General features: G+C 36.6%; 1 protein-coding gene across 1 annotated transcript in view; it reads right to left on the reverse strand.

Moving 5' to 3' along the window:
- DNER (delta/notch like EGF repeat containing) overlaps positions 1-17,926 on the reverse strand; it is a 107,367-nt gene that overhangs the window by 49,232 nt on the left and 40,209 nt on the right. The window contains exons 2-4 of the mRNA XM_058812316.1: positions 13,755-14,051; positions 3,270-3,364; positions 696-862 (exon numbers count right to left, since the gene is read on the reverse strand). Coding sequence (XP_058668299.1) covers positions 696-862; positions 3,270-3,364; positions 13,755-14,051 — 559 coding nt within the window. The remainder of the gene's footprint in view (positions 1-695; positions 863-3,269; positions 3,365-13,754; positions 14,052-17,926) is intronic.

Genomic DNA, 17,926 nt, shown 5'->3' on the forward strand with positions numbered 1-17,926 from the left:
TACAATGATTTTGGTTTCATGTCATTGGTATAATAAAACATCTGCCCAGAAATCTCAATTTAATTAAGTCTATTGTGTCTATGCAAAAATATAGCTTTAAATCTGTGTTATTTCCCATACCCTTAAAAATAACGTATCAGGCTATTTTCATTATACTCCTTCCACAAAGATGCTTAACATTTAATTGCTGAGTGAAACAAATAATATATTTCTAAGGCTCCATAGTCACAGAGACAACACTAGAAGATAAAAAAGCTGTGCAATTAAACACTGTTAAAATGTAATAGGAAATCTGATCTGTAATGTATTTTTTCAATTTTCCTGTCTACAGGCTTAAGCTTCTTCACAAAGCATCCCATGACACAATCCCTGACAAAGAAACACCTCAAGCATTCAATTATATACTGCAGCATTTGCCAAAAGTTTATTAAATTAGAACATATAAAATAACTTGCATCATCTCAAGGTATCAGACAAAAATGACTGTGTAGATTTTAAAGTGAGAGGTGCCCACTGTGTAAGAATTTAGAGTAGCTCTTGTCTGGTTTGAATGAACCAATGTCTGAAACATGGTCCCAATATCCCATTAGGATCTTTCAGCACTTAAAGGAATTAGTCCTTTGTTCCCCTAAATGCTGAGCAAACCATCAGCTGTCACCTAGAGGTGATGGACAGAAAGTCAGCATGTTACTCACCAATAAAGTAGTTGTTGCCTAATGCAAGCATTTCTTCAGAAAGGACAAGTCCACCCAGTGCCTGGAGAAGAGTGACACTTCTGCCATCAATAAGTGAACACTGTTTAAATCCAGTGCTTGTGACCTTCCACAGCAGAATGAGAGAAGCAGTAGCATCTTGCCTTATTCTAAGAAAAGAAATTATGAGAAAATTTACACTGAGAGAGTCGGTGTAATTAGGAAGTACATCACTGTAGAAATGAACCTTAACAAAGATGGGAAACCTAAATCTAGCAAGTATGGAATTAGGAAAAACCCTGAATGTCTTTAGCATGTCCACAGAACTTAAAAATGCTTCAGTTGTAAGATTTGCATAATAGTTTATGTAATAGCAGATTAAATCATACAGAGTCCCAATTTCTGATACTTGAAGGTCACCATCCTAATACCCAAGAAGAGTTTTAGATAAATACCACATAATAGTGAGGTATATCCTTAAGAGGGATCCTTATTCAGTTTTTTTAATTATGTCTTTTTGAGTATTACCTCCATGCTACGGTGCCATTATTTTCTGCAGCTGAAGTACACGCAGCCCTGCTGTTTACTGAAGAACATTCAATGTTCACTCAATACCAGGAGACAGATCCTGCTAGAAATCCTCATTTGTCTGACACACCAGATCGAAGATTCAGGACAGTTTATTCTTGTAAATCAAATGAGTCATGTAATGCTCCCAAGGTCACTGAGCCCATGGTGCCTTCCTGAATATTGACAGATTGGATAGAAAGTCTACTGCTGCATCCACTCTGTCGGCTCCATTAGGGAGCTACATTATGCCAGTCTCTGTACTCACAGGGCACTGCTTTTCCTACTCACCTCAATAATGAAACAATAAAAATCTGTCATATTTCTGGTAAGGTCCCAAGTATTTACATTAATTTCCTATGAAGGAATCCAAAATGAGTTTGAACAAACCTCCAGAAATACAAACATAACTGCATCCAACTGCTAAAAACTGGTAAGTCTCTCCTACTGTAAACAGACCTTCAAATACCTAGAGATGAAGCTCTGTTCCACAATATTCTATACTGAAATTGATTCAATTCTGCTAAAAACAAAGGCAGTTTATCCCTGGTCACTTGTTATTTGACTTTTAAACAAGAAAACCAATGTGCAACAGACATTGAAAAAATCTTGCAACTAGGTGTCATAAGAAGCAAATTTTTTACAGTATTTGCAACGTCTTTAAGAACAACCCCAATTGCTATTACAAAAGTTCAATGTCTCACTTTTAGAACAGGATAGCAACTAGTTTTACAGTTTAGGTCTCATATGACAATCAAAACAAAATCAACTTACTGAACTGAAATTATTCCCCTTTCAGAGATAGCCATTGAATCAGGTAAGTTACTTGTGCCTTTAAGATAGTAAATGAAATAAAAATTGATCTTGACTTGCACTAATCTACTCAGGCATAAAACTCTACTAAATATATACAATGTAAAAATTACCAAAACCAACTGTGTACTCTGCAACCTCCTTTAAAACTGGGTTTCTCCATCAAGGCTCTTAAATACAACTTTAGAATCCACAAATGCTGGCTTTTTCCCGATTCCAAGAAAAGCCACTTGTTTGCTTTCAGACTGCAGCCAGCCAGGGCATCCACGCTCCCAGATCTGCTCCTGACTTGGGCTCAAGGCTCATGAATGAGCACAATTCAAAGCCCGTGGGAAGGGTGGGACGGCCCCCACGTTTAACAGTTACTGCTCCAAACTGTCTGCAGCTTGTCTGCTTGCATCACTTTGTTTTTTTCCTGTGAGCATGGCCTTTTTTAACAGAAACATGGGATTCTGAAAGATGAGATGACAGTATGAGAAAAGTAGGCTATTTTGGGAAAATGTAAGTCTAAAATTGCAGCAAAGCTGTGAGCCAGAGAACTACGTTGGCAGATTTTTTTTTTTTAATAAAATTTCCAATAAGAAAATGCCTCATCCCAGTGACAGAATCAGATCTTTCTAGGAAGTTAGGTTCTGTTAATTAAACAAAACAAAACAAAACAAGCATTTATCCAAAAAGCATGATTTTGAAAAGTGAATAACAGAATAAATTCAAATTTTTTGAGAAATGTTTTTTAGGACAAACACAAAGGTTTCACAGCTAATGGGGACACCCAAAGCAATAACCCAGAAACCAAATACAAATGCACAATATACAGGCACTTATATAGTCAACAATAATACTTTCTATCAGCAAGTTCATCTTGAGATTAAAGAGGGAAAAAGTGTGTTCACTGCACTAAGTCATATCTTTTCCAAACTGACATCTTCAACACATCTGCCCTAATTTCTAATGCATTATGATGGCCCAGAGACAGCTTACATGCTAACATCTTCTAAAACACTAAAGATGTGGGAGAAATTATGCCAAGCAAAGAGCTATCATGGCTTTGCTACATGCTTGAAGTCTGTCTGAATTCTCTCATCATCCTTTAGTCATTTGACAAATTTGCCTATCTGAAAAACTGTTTTCTAAAATATCCAGTCAAATGAAAATAAAAGTGCTTTTGTATTTCATCACATATAAGAATATTCTCACTTTATTGATGTATTCTGTGGAACTTCAAAGGAGATAAGCCGGCCTCCAGCAGAAGTATTGGAACTGGCATTTCCACAAGCCACATCTGGGGTTATCTGAAAAGAAAAATAACTTCATTTAACAATAAGCCATAAAATCTGACTAAAAACATGAAAGATTTTTTTTTTTACAAATGACACTAATAGTCTAGCAGTCATCTAAAAATACTCAGGAACATCCACTGAAACCTTAATGCTGCCAAAAGAGGTGCTGAAAATTCACATAACCATCCTTTCAGGGTTTTGTTTTAATAAAAAGCTCCTGCAGAAAAGTCTGAACTTCTAAAGGCCTCTTCCTTTAAAAGTTAACATATTTAGAAAAATATGAAGAGTTTTCTGGTCCTTTAGAATAATAAATGATGCTCTAATATTTGCTACATCCAAGAAATAGTTCATCATTAATCTATGCAATACTGAAGGATTTATACTAACAAATACAGACATTGCCTTTCTACCATATTGATATATGGGGGTTTTTTTCCAAACAGATTTTTCCTTTGAAAAACACTCTCCCATTGGCCCATTACTCTTCTTTCCAAGTAAAAATTGCTTGGACAAACAGTAGTTTCAGATGGAAAAAAAAATTATGATCACAGTGAGACAAAAGGATATATTTGCCAAATCCAGTGATGCCTGGTAGGCAAAAAAATAATTTATTACATTAACTACATCCAGACACCATACACAGTGTCATGCAACACAGGAACCACAGAGACTCCCTAATTATTCAGATCTTCATAGCAGTAATTTCCTTAAGATAGTGTGAAAATTATTAGTCTTTCCAAGAGTACATTTATTTCAAATAAGGAATACTTTATGTGGCATAATTGAGTCTATCACTTAATATCATCAGAAGTTTAAAATAACTTTTCATGTATGTTCATCAACTTGCCTATGAAATGTCACATTGGAAAAAAAACCAACATATCAGTTTAATCTTCAAAATTCTAGGCAGTTTGAAATGCTATTCTTTCAGCCAAAGAGAATGTTTTTCAAACTTTTTACATCAACCTTAATCTGAAAATACAAATATGCAACCTGACACACTTCCATGAATTAATCTTACATCAAAGCAAAAGCCAGAATAAAATTTGTAAATTTAAATACAATTGAAACTTTAAATATTACATGAATGTAATGAAACACATGTAAATAATACATGAACAGAAGTCGAGAATATGATGCAAGTAATAATTTTTAGGACACTCAGAACTTATCTTGACTCAGGCAAGACAAATACTCAGTATTCACATTTCCCAAGTGAATGATTTCCCAGTGTCTAGATTACTCAATTCATTGTTGAATTCCCTGATGTATACAATATGAATACATATAGTTCACGAAAATAAAGCAAGATGCAATTTTATTGTATTTTTTCAAAATAACTTTGAAAAATTATAACATATCCATTACAACTTTTAAATCTCAGGAGTCAAAAGTATGGAACTAACAGTCAAAGTACAATGCATCCAAAATTAGTTTGGCTAACACTCTTCCTTTTATATTTGCCAACATTTAAACTTTTTTTCTTTGAGAATCTGCATGCCTATTGGAACAAAGGGGAAAAAGAAATAAGTATCTCTATTCTCATACAGTCTCATTCTACATCTATAACACACTCCTTTTCATAGTATTTCTATAGTTTTACAATTTCAGGGATCATACCTTAGGACATAGGGGGAAATTGTAATGTAAGCATTTCATTTACCTTACTGTTTAATAATGGAAGTTTTTAAAGTAAAAGGTATTGATATCTTTGCAACTGGAATAAAACTAATAGAATCATATAAGCAAGAGCTGAACAAAGTGGCTACAGAACATGATCTGAGATTTAACCTTCATAAAATGGCCACTTGTAATTGGCCCTGACTTCCTGCTCTAAGAATCTAGTAAAAAGAAACATCTAAACCAATAGGATGCTAAACCCAGATTTTATGACAACGGAAATTTGAATTTTTTTATATATTAACAACCCTGCTACTTGAACCAGACAAAAAAACATAGGAAGAAGCAGTAACTCTCATAAGGAAAAAAATTGTCTCAGCAGCATCCTATTTCAGCCAAGTTCTGTAGAGACAAAAAATGACAGCTTTGACACCTGAATTAAGAAACAAATTACAGTTTTTTCACAGCTGTGAGAAATTTTTATAAAGAGTTTTAATTGTGTCTCTTTCATGTCTTAACAGAGCACTCTGCAAAACTGTACTACTGAAGAATGAGGCCAAAGACAACCAATATATTACAGCATTAAAGGACACTGGTAGGAGATATTTAAAACTGAAGTCACTGGGAAATATACTTTAATGATTTTCAGAGGACAAAATAAAGATCATTTCTAGTCTAAAGTAAAAAATACAAATATAGTAGGTATCTAATGTCATTTAAAGACAATCAAAAGAAAACATAACATAACTGCAATGACATCCAACACTTCTCCTGAAGCATTTAATAGTGCAGAAACGTCAGGACAAAAAGAAGGTTCTTGGGGAACAGACTTATAAACATTTACACAAATGATGCAGCTACTTTAAAAATAGGCACCAAAGAAAATAAAACCTTCATGCACCCTCCAGAGTCTGAAGTATGTTTAGGAGCTGATTACAAAGATAAGCTCCCGTGTCAACATAGAATACATCCAAGACTGTTCTTCAATATCTTATTTAAAGATTATTAAATATAAAATTTTGGATAGTAAAGAATTCCTCTTTATATAAAAGTTTCACAAGTTTGCATCTAAATCATGCTATATTTTTCTTAAAAGATAACATAATATACAAAAACTATATTTCTCCTTCAAATGCCTTTAGACTTTACATAGGTAAAAGAGCAGCATCATTTGAGAAAGCAAGAGTGAAATCTTGAGAGTTCTCACTCCTACAATCTCCACCTGGGCCTTAACAAGCCAGCAGTGAATTTGTTAGATTTCCTTACCAGGCCATGGCAGTGGTATAGAAGAGATTGCAAAGAAAATCAGGACTGGTGCCTAAGAGAGAAATAGACTATTCTTCCATATTGCAACTTTTCTGAAGAAATTAAATAGCATGAGTTAGGCAGATATTCTCTTGCCTAACAAAACTAGAATAATGAGATATACACTTATTCCAACAAGTGCTGAAATACCTATATAAATCCCAAGGCAATATTTTTACATGAGTGAGTGCCTTTATTACTTTCCTAAGTGTACTAGACTTTAATTCAATAAGGCTGAGAAGAGGAGCCTACAGACTAAGTCTACATTTATGCAGCCTCTCAGTGCTGAAATTAGTTCTCTGAAGATAGCTGTTGTATATGAAATTTCATAGTAGATTTCTTAAAAAGTTGAGCAGACATTTGTAATTCTACAAGGCCTTATCAACACAGGCAGACTAATCCTGACAGTGCAAAATCCAGCCATTCTGCTGCCATGATACGTTTGCATTTCTTTTGTACCTCAGTCCCAAGTTGATAGAATGGCAGAAAGCTTTTACTTCTTGCAAAATGCACCACACTTTCCTCAAATTTAAAAGTGGTTTGTAAGTAGGATGGCCAAATTTATATGTGCCTTAGAAAGCCCTCACTACCCTATCAACAAGATATTAATAAATAATTTTAAAAACCAACAGATAGTTCCAGTCAGTGGAGGAGGCTGCTCAGGTATCTTGTGGACCTTCCATCCTTTGAGTTACTTAAATCTCAGCTGAATAAAGTCCTGAGCAACCTGCTCTAGCTGACCCTGCTTGGAGCAAGGGTTTGGACTAGAAAGAAACCCAGAGGTGCCTTGAAGCTCACCGACACTATGAGGCTGCCAGTGAAAAGTCAGCCCATGAGCCAGCTGCCTATTAAGTATTTCCTGTTAATTGTCATTGTAACTTCAGTGACACCACAGCTTTCACTAAACCCCTCTCCAGCACACAGTGAAAGTGCTTCTTTTGAAAATATCCCCAAATTAACCACAAATAAGTATGTGTGCATGTGTGTGCACATTCAGGCACACACAGACACCTGTGACTCAGGTACTTCCCCCCTGTTCTGAGAATGTTCTCTTTCAAAATATTGCCTTGGGAATTTTCTATCTGGTCAACCTCTTGTTTTTTCATCTCCAAAAGCTGTTCTCCTCTTCTTACCTCCTAGTGGGGCAACAGACAACTCTGCACAGTATTGCAGCCAGAGAAAAGTGGGGCAAATTAGCCTGGAATTAAACACAATGTATGAATGCACGCATAATTCTTAACTAAATAAAAAAGATGGACACAAACTCATCCAAGACATTATGTTATGGAAGGAGTGAGAAAATGAGTTTTTTGACAAAAGCAAGGCTGTGTTCTGGGTGGTACCCCATGAAAACTGGCATGGTCATTATGAAAGAAAACCTTTCAGTTCTTCAGTAGGACAGAAACTGTCATGACAAACGCAGTATGAGGGATGGTCTTGTAAATGCTAGTTCTTTCAGATTTTCTTCCAAGGGATTTCACATTAAATTTCAGTTCAATAAAGCAAGTTTCATAACGTGCAATTTTGGCTTTTCTGAACATACAACTACTTTTTTTATCAGAATAAGGCCATCAGGATTTATTCTCTTCTGACCCTGTAAGTGTGGCAAGAGGCATCCCTCATTTTTAAGACATGTAACACTTTTGGCAGTCTTCCTTATGTAAGGAAAAAATAATACATGAAAGAAATAAAACAGGTTAGATCCTAACTATAGATCTTGAACAGCTGTTGGCAAATAAAAGGTGAAAAGAGAAGTAGGAAAATAAAAGGCAACGGAATAGAACCACAAGAGAGGGATCTAGTACTATCTTCTTAATGTCAGGATGTCAAGGAACAAAGCAGGATCATTTCTAGCACAGAAATTGAACTCAGAACAAAATTCTAAAAGAAAAAAAAAGCAGTTCCAGTATCCTTGCCCTGTAGCACAGAAAAACTACTGCTGCTGAAAAATCTAGTGTGATTTAGCTTAACCTCCACATCACTGCACTTGGTTCTACCCTCAGAGTTTCAAATGGGACAATGCTTGAAAGAAAACCAGAACAGAAAGAAAATCAAGGTTTACTTCTAACATATCTCACCAGTGGGAGAGAAAAGCAAAAGTGTTTAGAGTAGGAGTAGTGCCTCTCTGAGGAACACCAGGGGGAGACTGACAGACTGCATCCAAAAACAGTATCAGATGAAGAAGTCTTACCAGTTATCACAGCACTGAAACCCGGTGTAAGGGAGGCTGCACATCCACCCAGCAAATTCTCTTGCTGGAAGTCTGTTTCTTTGCCCATCTGAGCAAGAGCCACTTTGTAGAGTCAGCAACCACAGCACCAGGAGGATCCAGCACCTTCCAGTGCACGGCAATCCTCCAGATAACATTATTAAAACTTTGTTTTTCTGTCATAGACTATCAATGCCAACATCCCACCAAGAGGCATCAGCAGGCACAGGAGGCTCTCTTACACAATGACAGATTACCTAGATTATCATTTCAGCAAGCCGCCTTCTTGTTTCAAGCCATCCACCAAATTCAGGGTCAGCTTCATAAAATCTGACATTCAGTCTGCACTGGTTTTGGCTGGGATGGAGTTAATTTTGTTCACAATGGCTTGCACAGTGCTATGCTGCTGTGCTTGCATGTTTTGGACTTGTGATGAACACAGGGTTGGTAACAGGGATATTTTAGTTATCACTGAAGTGTTCACACAGCATCAAGGCCTTTTCTCTTTCTCAGAGTGCCCTACCAGGGGCAGGCTGGGGGTGCTGAGGGAACACAGTGGGACAGCAGATCCCGGCTGACCAAAGGGACATCCCCTCCACAGGAGGCCACGCTCAGCAATGAAACTGGTGCTGGAACTTGGCCAGAGCTGCTGTTGCTCAGAGAGTGACTGGGCATCAGTTACTTGGTGGTGAGTAATTAGGGCTTTTTGCATTACTTGTTTCGTTCAGGTTTTTTCTTTCTTGTTTTCTATTTCTCCTTTTTAAAACTACTGAAATGTCTTCATCTTCCCATGAGTTTTCCCACTTTTACCCTTCCAATTTTCTCTCCCATCTCACTGGATGGGGCAGTGAGCAAGTGGCTGTGTGAGGCTTAGCTGCCTATCCTCTACTTAGATCACAGCACAGTCATTCAACAAAGATTACTTCCATCAAGAATTAATAGTCATTTATTATTCCAGAGTCTATGGAACTGTTCTGAAAAGAAAGATAAACACTGTGTCAACAAGTTCATTGAGCAAAAATTGCACATAGTCAAATCTTTGCATGCAGTGTATGAGCTCAGCTCACTGGAGGATAAGCTGAGACATAAATTTCAACCTAAGACTGTCAAGTCAGCTATAGATATTTCTACACCAAAACATTGAAAGGCAGTAAACACATCAGGGTCGGGGTTGTTTTTTTTTTTTCCCCTCTTTCTCCCTTGAACTCCCTAGGACTTCAAAACAGGATGATTCCTGAAGGAACAGTTAAATGAATCCAGATACTTTTCAAAAACAGCTCTGGATAACCAAAAATCCTGAGCCCACCCACCAATATAGCTTCAGAAGAGAAGACCTTCAATATCTTGACATAACTTCTGTCTCAAAGAGCTTAAATTTTAGGAAACCTAGTATTTATGACTATCTATTGAACATGATTTAGTAATGGAATATAATAAACTGAGGTTTGCATGAAATTCACATAAGTTTTGTTTAAGCATATTGAGTTTTTAGAGACATTTAGGTTTTTATTTAAAAAATAAATACAATAAAAAGTAGCAGCTCTCCAGAGATACTTACATCAAGTTGTCTATGAAAATTATGTTTCTATATAAACAAAAAGTTCCAGAAATTAATATTGTAGGAGAGTTATTGAAATTACAGATTTATCCTAGAAGAAAGCAAATATTATTCTACCAAAATCTGTGCTTCCTTCATTCTCCTGTGTTTGTAGAATTTATTTTTCTCAGAACAAAAGAAAAATTATTGAGATTTCAAAAACAAATCTTATACACAGTTAGAAAAGCTGTCCTAAGTCAAATCAAAATTACACACATTCCAGCTCTTAACAGCAATAATAAGAGGGAATGTCAAGAAAACAGGGTAAGCAGAGGACAAGCATTTATACTCCAACCTGCACCCATTTCCATGTGAAAGGTTTTCCTAAGATATCATTTTTAAGGATCAAGTTTCTATTCTGTATTTATCAATCTCAAATGGCTTTGTTCAGATTCTGTTCCTCCTTCTGCACCCATATCATACTTTGACCAAAAAAATGCAAAAACATTTAGCAACACATAAAATTAGTCAAGACTAAAAGGTTCCTGTTTCAAGAATATACTTAAGGAATAATTCTGCCATTGCTACAGAGCAGGAACACTCAGGATTTTACACCTGATTCAGCCACTCTCCTAAAGGCTTGCAATTTACTGACTAAGGACACACATAAAACAAATGCTGTCCCCACTGCAAGGGGAAATAGAAGTTTATTGTAGCCTCTAATCATTAGTTCCAAAGCCTTGAATCTGAGCACAAAATTGCAGTATAAATAGAAGGTTAGACTAGGACTCACATGCTCAGCATTCTAATTTCTGGCTGCACACCTGGCAAATCACTCCACTGCTCTGTGCTTCAGCATCTCAGTCTGTAAAATGGGAATAATACAGCTGATTTCCTTTGAAAAGAATTTCAGGTCTATTATGAAAAGCTGTATAAAAGAGTATGGTACTGCTATTCTTACCATTGATTTTGTACATTTAAATCTTTATTAAATCCATTAATTGAGTAGGATTAATGAGATGGGTTCCTTTTCCCTCCATTACTGGCTAATAAGTATCTCCTATACACTGTAACACAAAAGATGATTGAACTGGGGAAATGGGGATTGTTAGCTGGATCTCTCTACAAGGGGAACCCCTTGCCCCAAGTAGGAAAAAGAATTATCTGTCAATGGGTAAGCACAAAGATAAATTCATATTATACTAAAGAAAATCAACTGAGAGAAAAAATTCTTGCTTATGATCTATGGTTTTAGTCCTTAATCTGGACATCACGAAAAGATTAATTTCTTATATGAAGACCACTCAGAAATTAAACTGCATCCAAAGACATCCGTGTGTTACCTGCTGGTACAGACACTACTGAGACAGCTGATTCCAGCAAGCAGTGCTAAATGTATCCCTGCTATCCAAGGAATATAGAAAACATGTCCAACTGTAAGCACACATCATGCCTCTCCTAGACAGCTTACTTCTCTCAGGTGTTCATTCTTTGAGTTCCCAAAATTTCCCTGAAAAGCTTTCATGGAAACTTCATCCTTGAAGATAGTGAGAGCTTCCATTTGGAAAAAGTCTGGCAAAATTTCTCTCTGAGACCATAGGGTCTGAAGAACATTAATTCACTTCCACTACCAGTATAGAATAATTTGGAAAACAGACTCTCTGGGAAGATTCATAAAAACAAACAACAACATAATATCAGTACTTGTTATCCTTTGAAACTCAAAGATCACAAGAGAACATTTTTGCAATACAAAACCTACATCTACTCTTCCTTTCAAGAGAGTGAATGATCAAGTTTTGCAAAGATCTTACAGCAATGAGGAAAGGTAGAGTTTTGTTATTAACACATTTGACTTTTGAAACCTCCACTAAAGAGGCTTTGGAGCACTGACCGTCAGGCAAATCAACTCTCCTCAGTTAATTGAGATCAGATACAATGTCTCGAATCAGCAACTGAAATCTCTTTGTTCCAGATAATCATCTCTCTCACTGTGACTTCCAAAGAACAAGGTAGAAGGTCATTATGCCACACTGGAGGGCTTGTCAAAAATACAAGACCCATCACAGTATATTAAAACACATCAACACAAGCAATTTTGTAGTAGGATAGCAAGTAATTGCCATGCTAGTGTTAGTCATGCAATAGCAACTGATGACCTATCTGTATTTCTTAGAGAAGACATGCAGAAGGGTGAATTTCAGCTATTGGAATAGTCACTTGTGAATTATCTGCCTGACTGAAATTCTTACTGAATCTACCTAAAATGCAAACCAGGCAGAAATGTTCCTTATACAACACCAGACCACAGATTGAGGACGACATACCAGGGAAATCTGGAACAGGGAAGAGCATGCCCTTAATTGATCAGGACATATGGATCACCCATGCAGAGATGAGACTGCATTTAAACTAAGTAATAAGAGCAGATCATTGTTTGTTTCTGCTTCAGTGATCTCTCCAAACTCCATCCTTGGTGCCTGACATATGTTCTACTGTAAAATAACAGATATGGGAGATGGAATTCCAGGAAATAAAGCTTTATGCTCCAGACATTGCCCACCAGCACTCCCACTGAAATGGAATACAGCCCTATAAATACTTCTACCTCAGCTAATATCAGAATTGTAACACAACAAACATATATTTTACATGGTCTGATTCTACTTTCATAACATTGATTAAATAAATTTTACAGTGGAAACTTCAACAAATATGTTTGGGCCAGAAAAGAGTGATGAAATGATTAAACTTGTTCCATGATTAAACTCCTGTCTGCTTACTTTCTCATTATGCAGTATGTTAAAACACCTCAGGAGAATCAAACTCATTGAAACATCTCAAAAAAAAGACACAATTGACATTTTACCTATTTATTCCTGAATAACCTGAAATAAAATTATATTACAAGGTCTTTCTCAAAAAGAAAAAGATGTCATAAAAATTTGCCTACAGAAATTTAAGTATTTTTTCAGCAACAAGTTTCACTATTCATAGAACTTGGTACTAAGCTGATCATTCCTTTAACAATAACTTGGTTAAGCTTGATAGTTTTTTTAATTTTTGCTGATACTTCAGTCTATGAAAATATTTAAGCATTACAAACAGCACAGAGTGCAACACAGCAGAAAGCAAAGATCACATTTATTAAGGATCATACGTTATGTGCTTTCCAACTGTAGTTTTACCAGATATTGTTACATTTTGACAGAGATTTGTTTGTTGGAGTTAAAACAAATGTTTAAAATTTAAACATTTAAAAGTTTCCACCACTGTCATTGCATCCCTAGAGTTGTGCCCTGTGTAATGTATTAGCTACCACTTCCAATCCTCAAGCAACTGTGTTGTCTCAATAATGCAGAAACATGTAGCAAAATGCGATAATAATGGCAAATACCAAAAAATATATTAAAGGAATTGCTTTAACTTTTAGCATTTCCTAAATTTATTTGATGTTTGGAGATACGTTGTCACAATTGACTGGAAGAACCAATATTATCCCATTTCAAAGAAGTATCTAATACAACACATTAGCCAGCTTAAGTCCATTACTCATAACATGGATCAAATGGGTTTTTGTTTCAATTTTATCAGCATATTAACTCGGGGCAGAGATCACATCTTCAGCCTTCTCATGAGGACATCATGAAACCACGCAGAAATGACAACGCAAAAAAACCACTTTAAAGGTTTCGTGTCAGTGAATTTTCACTGCGACCGAATAGTCTCACCTCGATTTCATCCCATTTGAGGTCCACAACTCTCTGTCCAGCCCTTGGCTGCCACGTGGGTAAGGTGACGGTGGCTCTGGAGCGGGGCAGGGCAATGTCAGGCTCCAGGGTGGACGAGGCCGGGCTGCCGTGCCGGGGCGGGCTGGCCTCTGTCCCCGCGGAGGCCGCAGGGCCGCGGGCGGAGCGCTCGCAGTGCGCTCCCTCAAAGCCCGCGCTGCACACACACAGGTACCCATCCCCGCTGGTGCTGCAGTTACCATGGAGACAGGGGTTGCTGGCACAAGGATCTGAAACAAACTGGAAAAAACATATCATATAGGTCAATTACTGATTATAAAGGATTTATTTCTGGTCTTAAAAATACCATAAAACAGGATTCTTTTCCCCCTACTGTATTCATCTTCTGAACATATTTATGAACCAAACTCATCTTTGATTTATCTTCAAGGAGGTAAATTCAAAGGATTAAAGAAGAATACAAATTATATTAACTACTTTCCTCACACCATTTATGCTAATTCACTGTAGCCACATTCGAGCAAAGAGATAAACAAAAAAGGAACGTGACCACCATTCACTATCAGGAATTTTCAAAAACAGACTTAAAAGAGTAACCTATTCAAAGAAAACATCAGATATGTTGGAATTTAAGGGAGTTACAGAAATAGGAAAGGGCACAGCACTTGTAGAGATCAGCAGGTTACAAAGCAGCTCTGTGTGGTCAGAGCTAACCACATCGCACAATCCTATTTGTGGACACAACTTCCTTTGTGAAAGAGCTGGGCCTTTTACCTACACTTCATTTTGTGGACAGCAGTTTCAGAGTCCGATTCATTTGGGTGCTGAAAGCTTTCTAACAGGAGTTAGAATGCAGGGGCAAAACTGTGCCTGTTTTTAAAACAGCATTTGTAGTAGCATGGACAAGACTAAGCCAGTGATGTAGGAATAATGCTCTCCGAGCCTTGCTGCCTTTAATTTCTATCTTGAATTTTCCTACAGCTATTTTGTAGTTCCTTATGTCATCACTGACTTTCAAGTTAAAGGTCTTCCCTTTTCTCTGTTGAATTTTACATTCATAATGCATTTATAGATCTGTAGCTATACATTTACAAACTCTTCAAGTTTCATCTCCTGGAAAAATCAGCTGTACTTGCCCTGTTTCCTTGGGGAGGACAAGCCCCTCCCTCCATGTTTATTTTTGCACCTGGGAATCCAAAGTTTAGCACTGCCTTTTGCAAAAGCATCAACATTTTGCTTGTCCTGGAAACAGCTTCCAAGATAATACTGAAGAAATGCTTGCCTTAATGAGAGCTAAATCACACTGCTGGTTCACTGTCATCAACCAAGACCATCAGGCAGTTCCCTTCACTTGTCTTCACATCAAAGGGAAAACACATCACTGGAATAAGACATTTCCTCATCTTTAAATGTAAATTTCACCCAAGTGCTCCAGTCCTAAAGGTTACTCCATTCTTTCCTGTACAATATTCCTTCTCTTCTCTGCATAAGCAATGCTTCATGTTACATTTCTCAGAAAAGCAGCACAGTTATTTATTATTAAATATTTGTTATAAATACCTGAATAATTACATAAACCTTAAATATCATTAATGGAAAAAACAAGTATTGGGTCTGCACTAGGAATTTTATCTTTCCACTAATCCAAAGGCCCGATGTCAGGGACACCAAATCCTAAAACCTCCTTATATAAAAACAATATTATTATTGACCTCAGCTGGAATTCTTTCTTTGGCTCAAATTTTTGTATACCCCAGACTCTGTAACATTTTTGGACAGAAAATAGAGGAAAGATCATTAGGAAAGTTAATTTTGGAGACAGTCAATGATGAATGTCAGATTTTGTCCTGATACAGAAGGCTTAGAGGCCATAGAGGACAGTCCAAAATATATGGTCTATTAATTTATTTCATGGTTTGGTCACAGTTCAGAGTGTTATTTACTTTGCTTGGGGGCACAGCTCATACATATAAGGTGATACATTAGACATCAGGGTCAAGCTCTGACTCTTCCTCATTTTTAACACTCAACTATATGGCAAGTTTACATATATACTTGACATATCAAGGAAATATGGGGTTTTATGTTCAGAAGGGCTTATCTCCTTAAAGGCTCTTTCCCCTACAAGTCAAAAGAACACCTAAGTTCTCAAAGAACAATTTCTACATCTCTTCTCCCCAAAATAACATTTAAGTGACAGAAAAGAACAATTTTCAGGAAGGAGCTAGTTCTGTTCTATGGTTTGTCAGTTACATTTTAAGCTTGCTCCACTGCCAAGTGCCAGAGATATTCATAGAAATTTTCTTTCCCTTTAAGAGTACTGAAGATAAAATGTGTTGACATGTGAACAAAGCACAGCTCAAAAATTCCTTGCAATAGGTTTTTCATATTCTAGTTTCTTGGACTAGATCTGAGTTTCAAAGAACTGCAGATTTCCTATTGTAGGATAAGCTCTTTACTCATGCTTTCAAAATAAATCCAAATTCAAAATAAGCCTATTTTGTGTTAGTAATTCAATTGTTCTTGTCACACCTAAAACGTTAAGGTTATTACCTGCAAGCCTAGTAACAAGAAAGAAAAAAATAACTCTTTCAACCACAAAGGGCACTTTGCCCATTATTGAATGCATCCATTCACTTAACAAGCTCAATAATAAAAAATGCTGTGTGATCCATTCTATTTGATGCAAACTGATTTGAGCTTGTTTGACTGGAAACAGATGTGTTTAATTAATTATTAAGTCCTGCTCAGTGCTGTCCCTGTCATGCACTGAAGAAAACCTTGTGCTTTAGGAACCACCCCTACCCTTTCAGACAGAGTGGAAGTGAAAATAATTAAAACAGTTTAGATTAGATGAAAAATTTAAAAAGATGAACAGATGTTGAACTTCAGCCACAGACTTCCTCAAAACTTTGTTTTATGAAGCACTTCAAAGGATTTTATCATCATTCTCACTCCTTAGTTACTAGTAATTCATAAGCTCATTTGTCTTCCAATAAGCCTATCAAAACAAACCAATGTCATTTGTGCATAGGTTTTCTGTTGAACTAAACAGTCAATTTTAATTATCAGATAAAAAGACATAAGCAAATAAAACTGATTAATTTGTGTTGGTTGGGATGTTTCTGTTGTTTCTCTGGTCCTCACCAAGGTGGCAGCAATGGTTAGCCAAGTGACCTGAGAAACATTTTGACACAGTGAACAGCCTGGCTACATCAGAATTAAACCTAGCAAAATTTCAAGGCTTACCCTTCAATGAACTATTGACACTCACAAAAAAAAAAAAAAAAAAACAAAAAAAAAAAAAAAAAACAACACCTAAACCAAGTCAAAAGAAAAAACCAAAACACCTTGGGTCTCATAACTAAGAGCTGAACCTAAGTGTACTGCAAATAGACAATTACAAACTCCTTTTTTAGCCACTCCTCATGTAGGTCACAGTATCTTCAGAGACTTGCACAGAGAAAAGAAGGCAGCAAGTAACAAAAATCCATATAGCCCATGAATAAACACTAAATCAGTATTATCACCACTAAAAAATCCAGGGTTGTTTAGGTACAGAATTTCCATAGTCACTATTAAGAAAGTATATTTTGTATTTCGGCCTCTTGTTTTCATCCCCAGTTTTTCATTTAATAGTCTGTCTGTTTTTATAATACATCCCTTGACTAAACAGGCACAGCCAGCCCTTGCAGCTGACAGAGCCAAGCTAAAAAGCATAAAATGTATTTGCATGCAATTACTATTCCATATGCCTGGACAATTGTAATCCCTGAAACATTTTTGCAATAGAATCCTAAGACAGATGCATACCAGGGTGCCCTTCAGATCACAGCTAATTTTCCAAAGGCAGTTTGAATATGGTATAACAAACTGAGCTTGTTTAAGAATCACACTCACAAAAATGGATCCTTTGCCAGCCAGTCCAATTGTTTCCTCGGGTTTCAAGATGTAACACTGCAGGATGTAAATCTGCAAGGTCTTTCTGCCAGTACTACTTGTGATGACACCAATTTGTCAGTTGATGCTCATTCACCTTCTCTTCAAAGTGGTTCTACTTGTTCCACCTGGAGATAGTCCAGGTAGATCCTCCAGAGAGCTTCAAAAAATAGAATGGCAAGTCTAAAGCCAAGGCTACAGATGAGCTCTAAACA

Source organism: Ammospiza caudacuta, chromosome 11 (assembly GCF_027887145.1).
Source record: "Ammospiza caudacuta isolate bAmmCau1 chromosome 11, bAmmCau1.pri, whole genome shotgun sequence".
NCBI classification, from domain to species: domain Eukaryota; kingdom Metazoa; phylum Chordata; class Aves; order Passeriformes; family Passerellidae; genus Ammospiza; species Ammospiza caudacuta.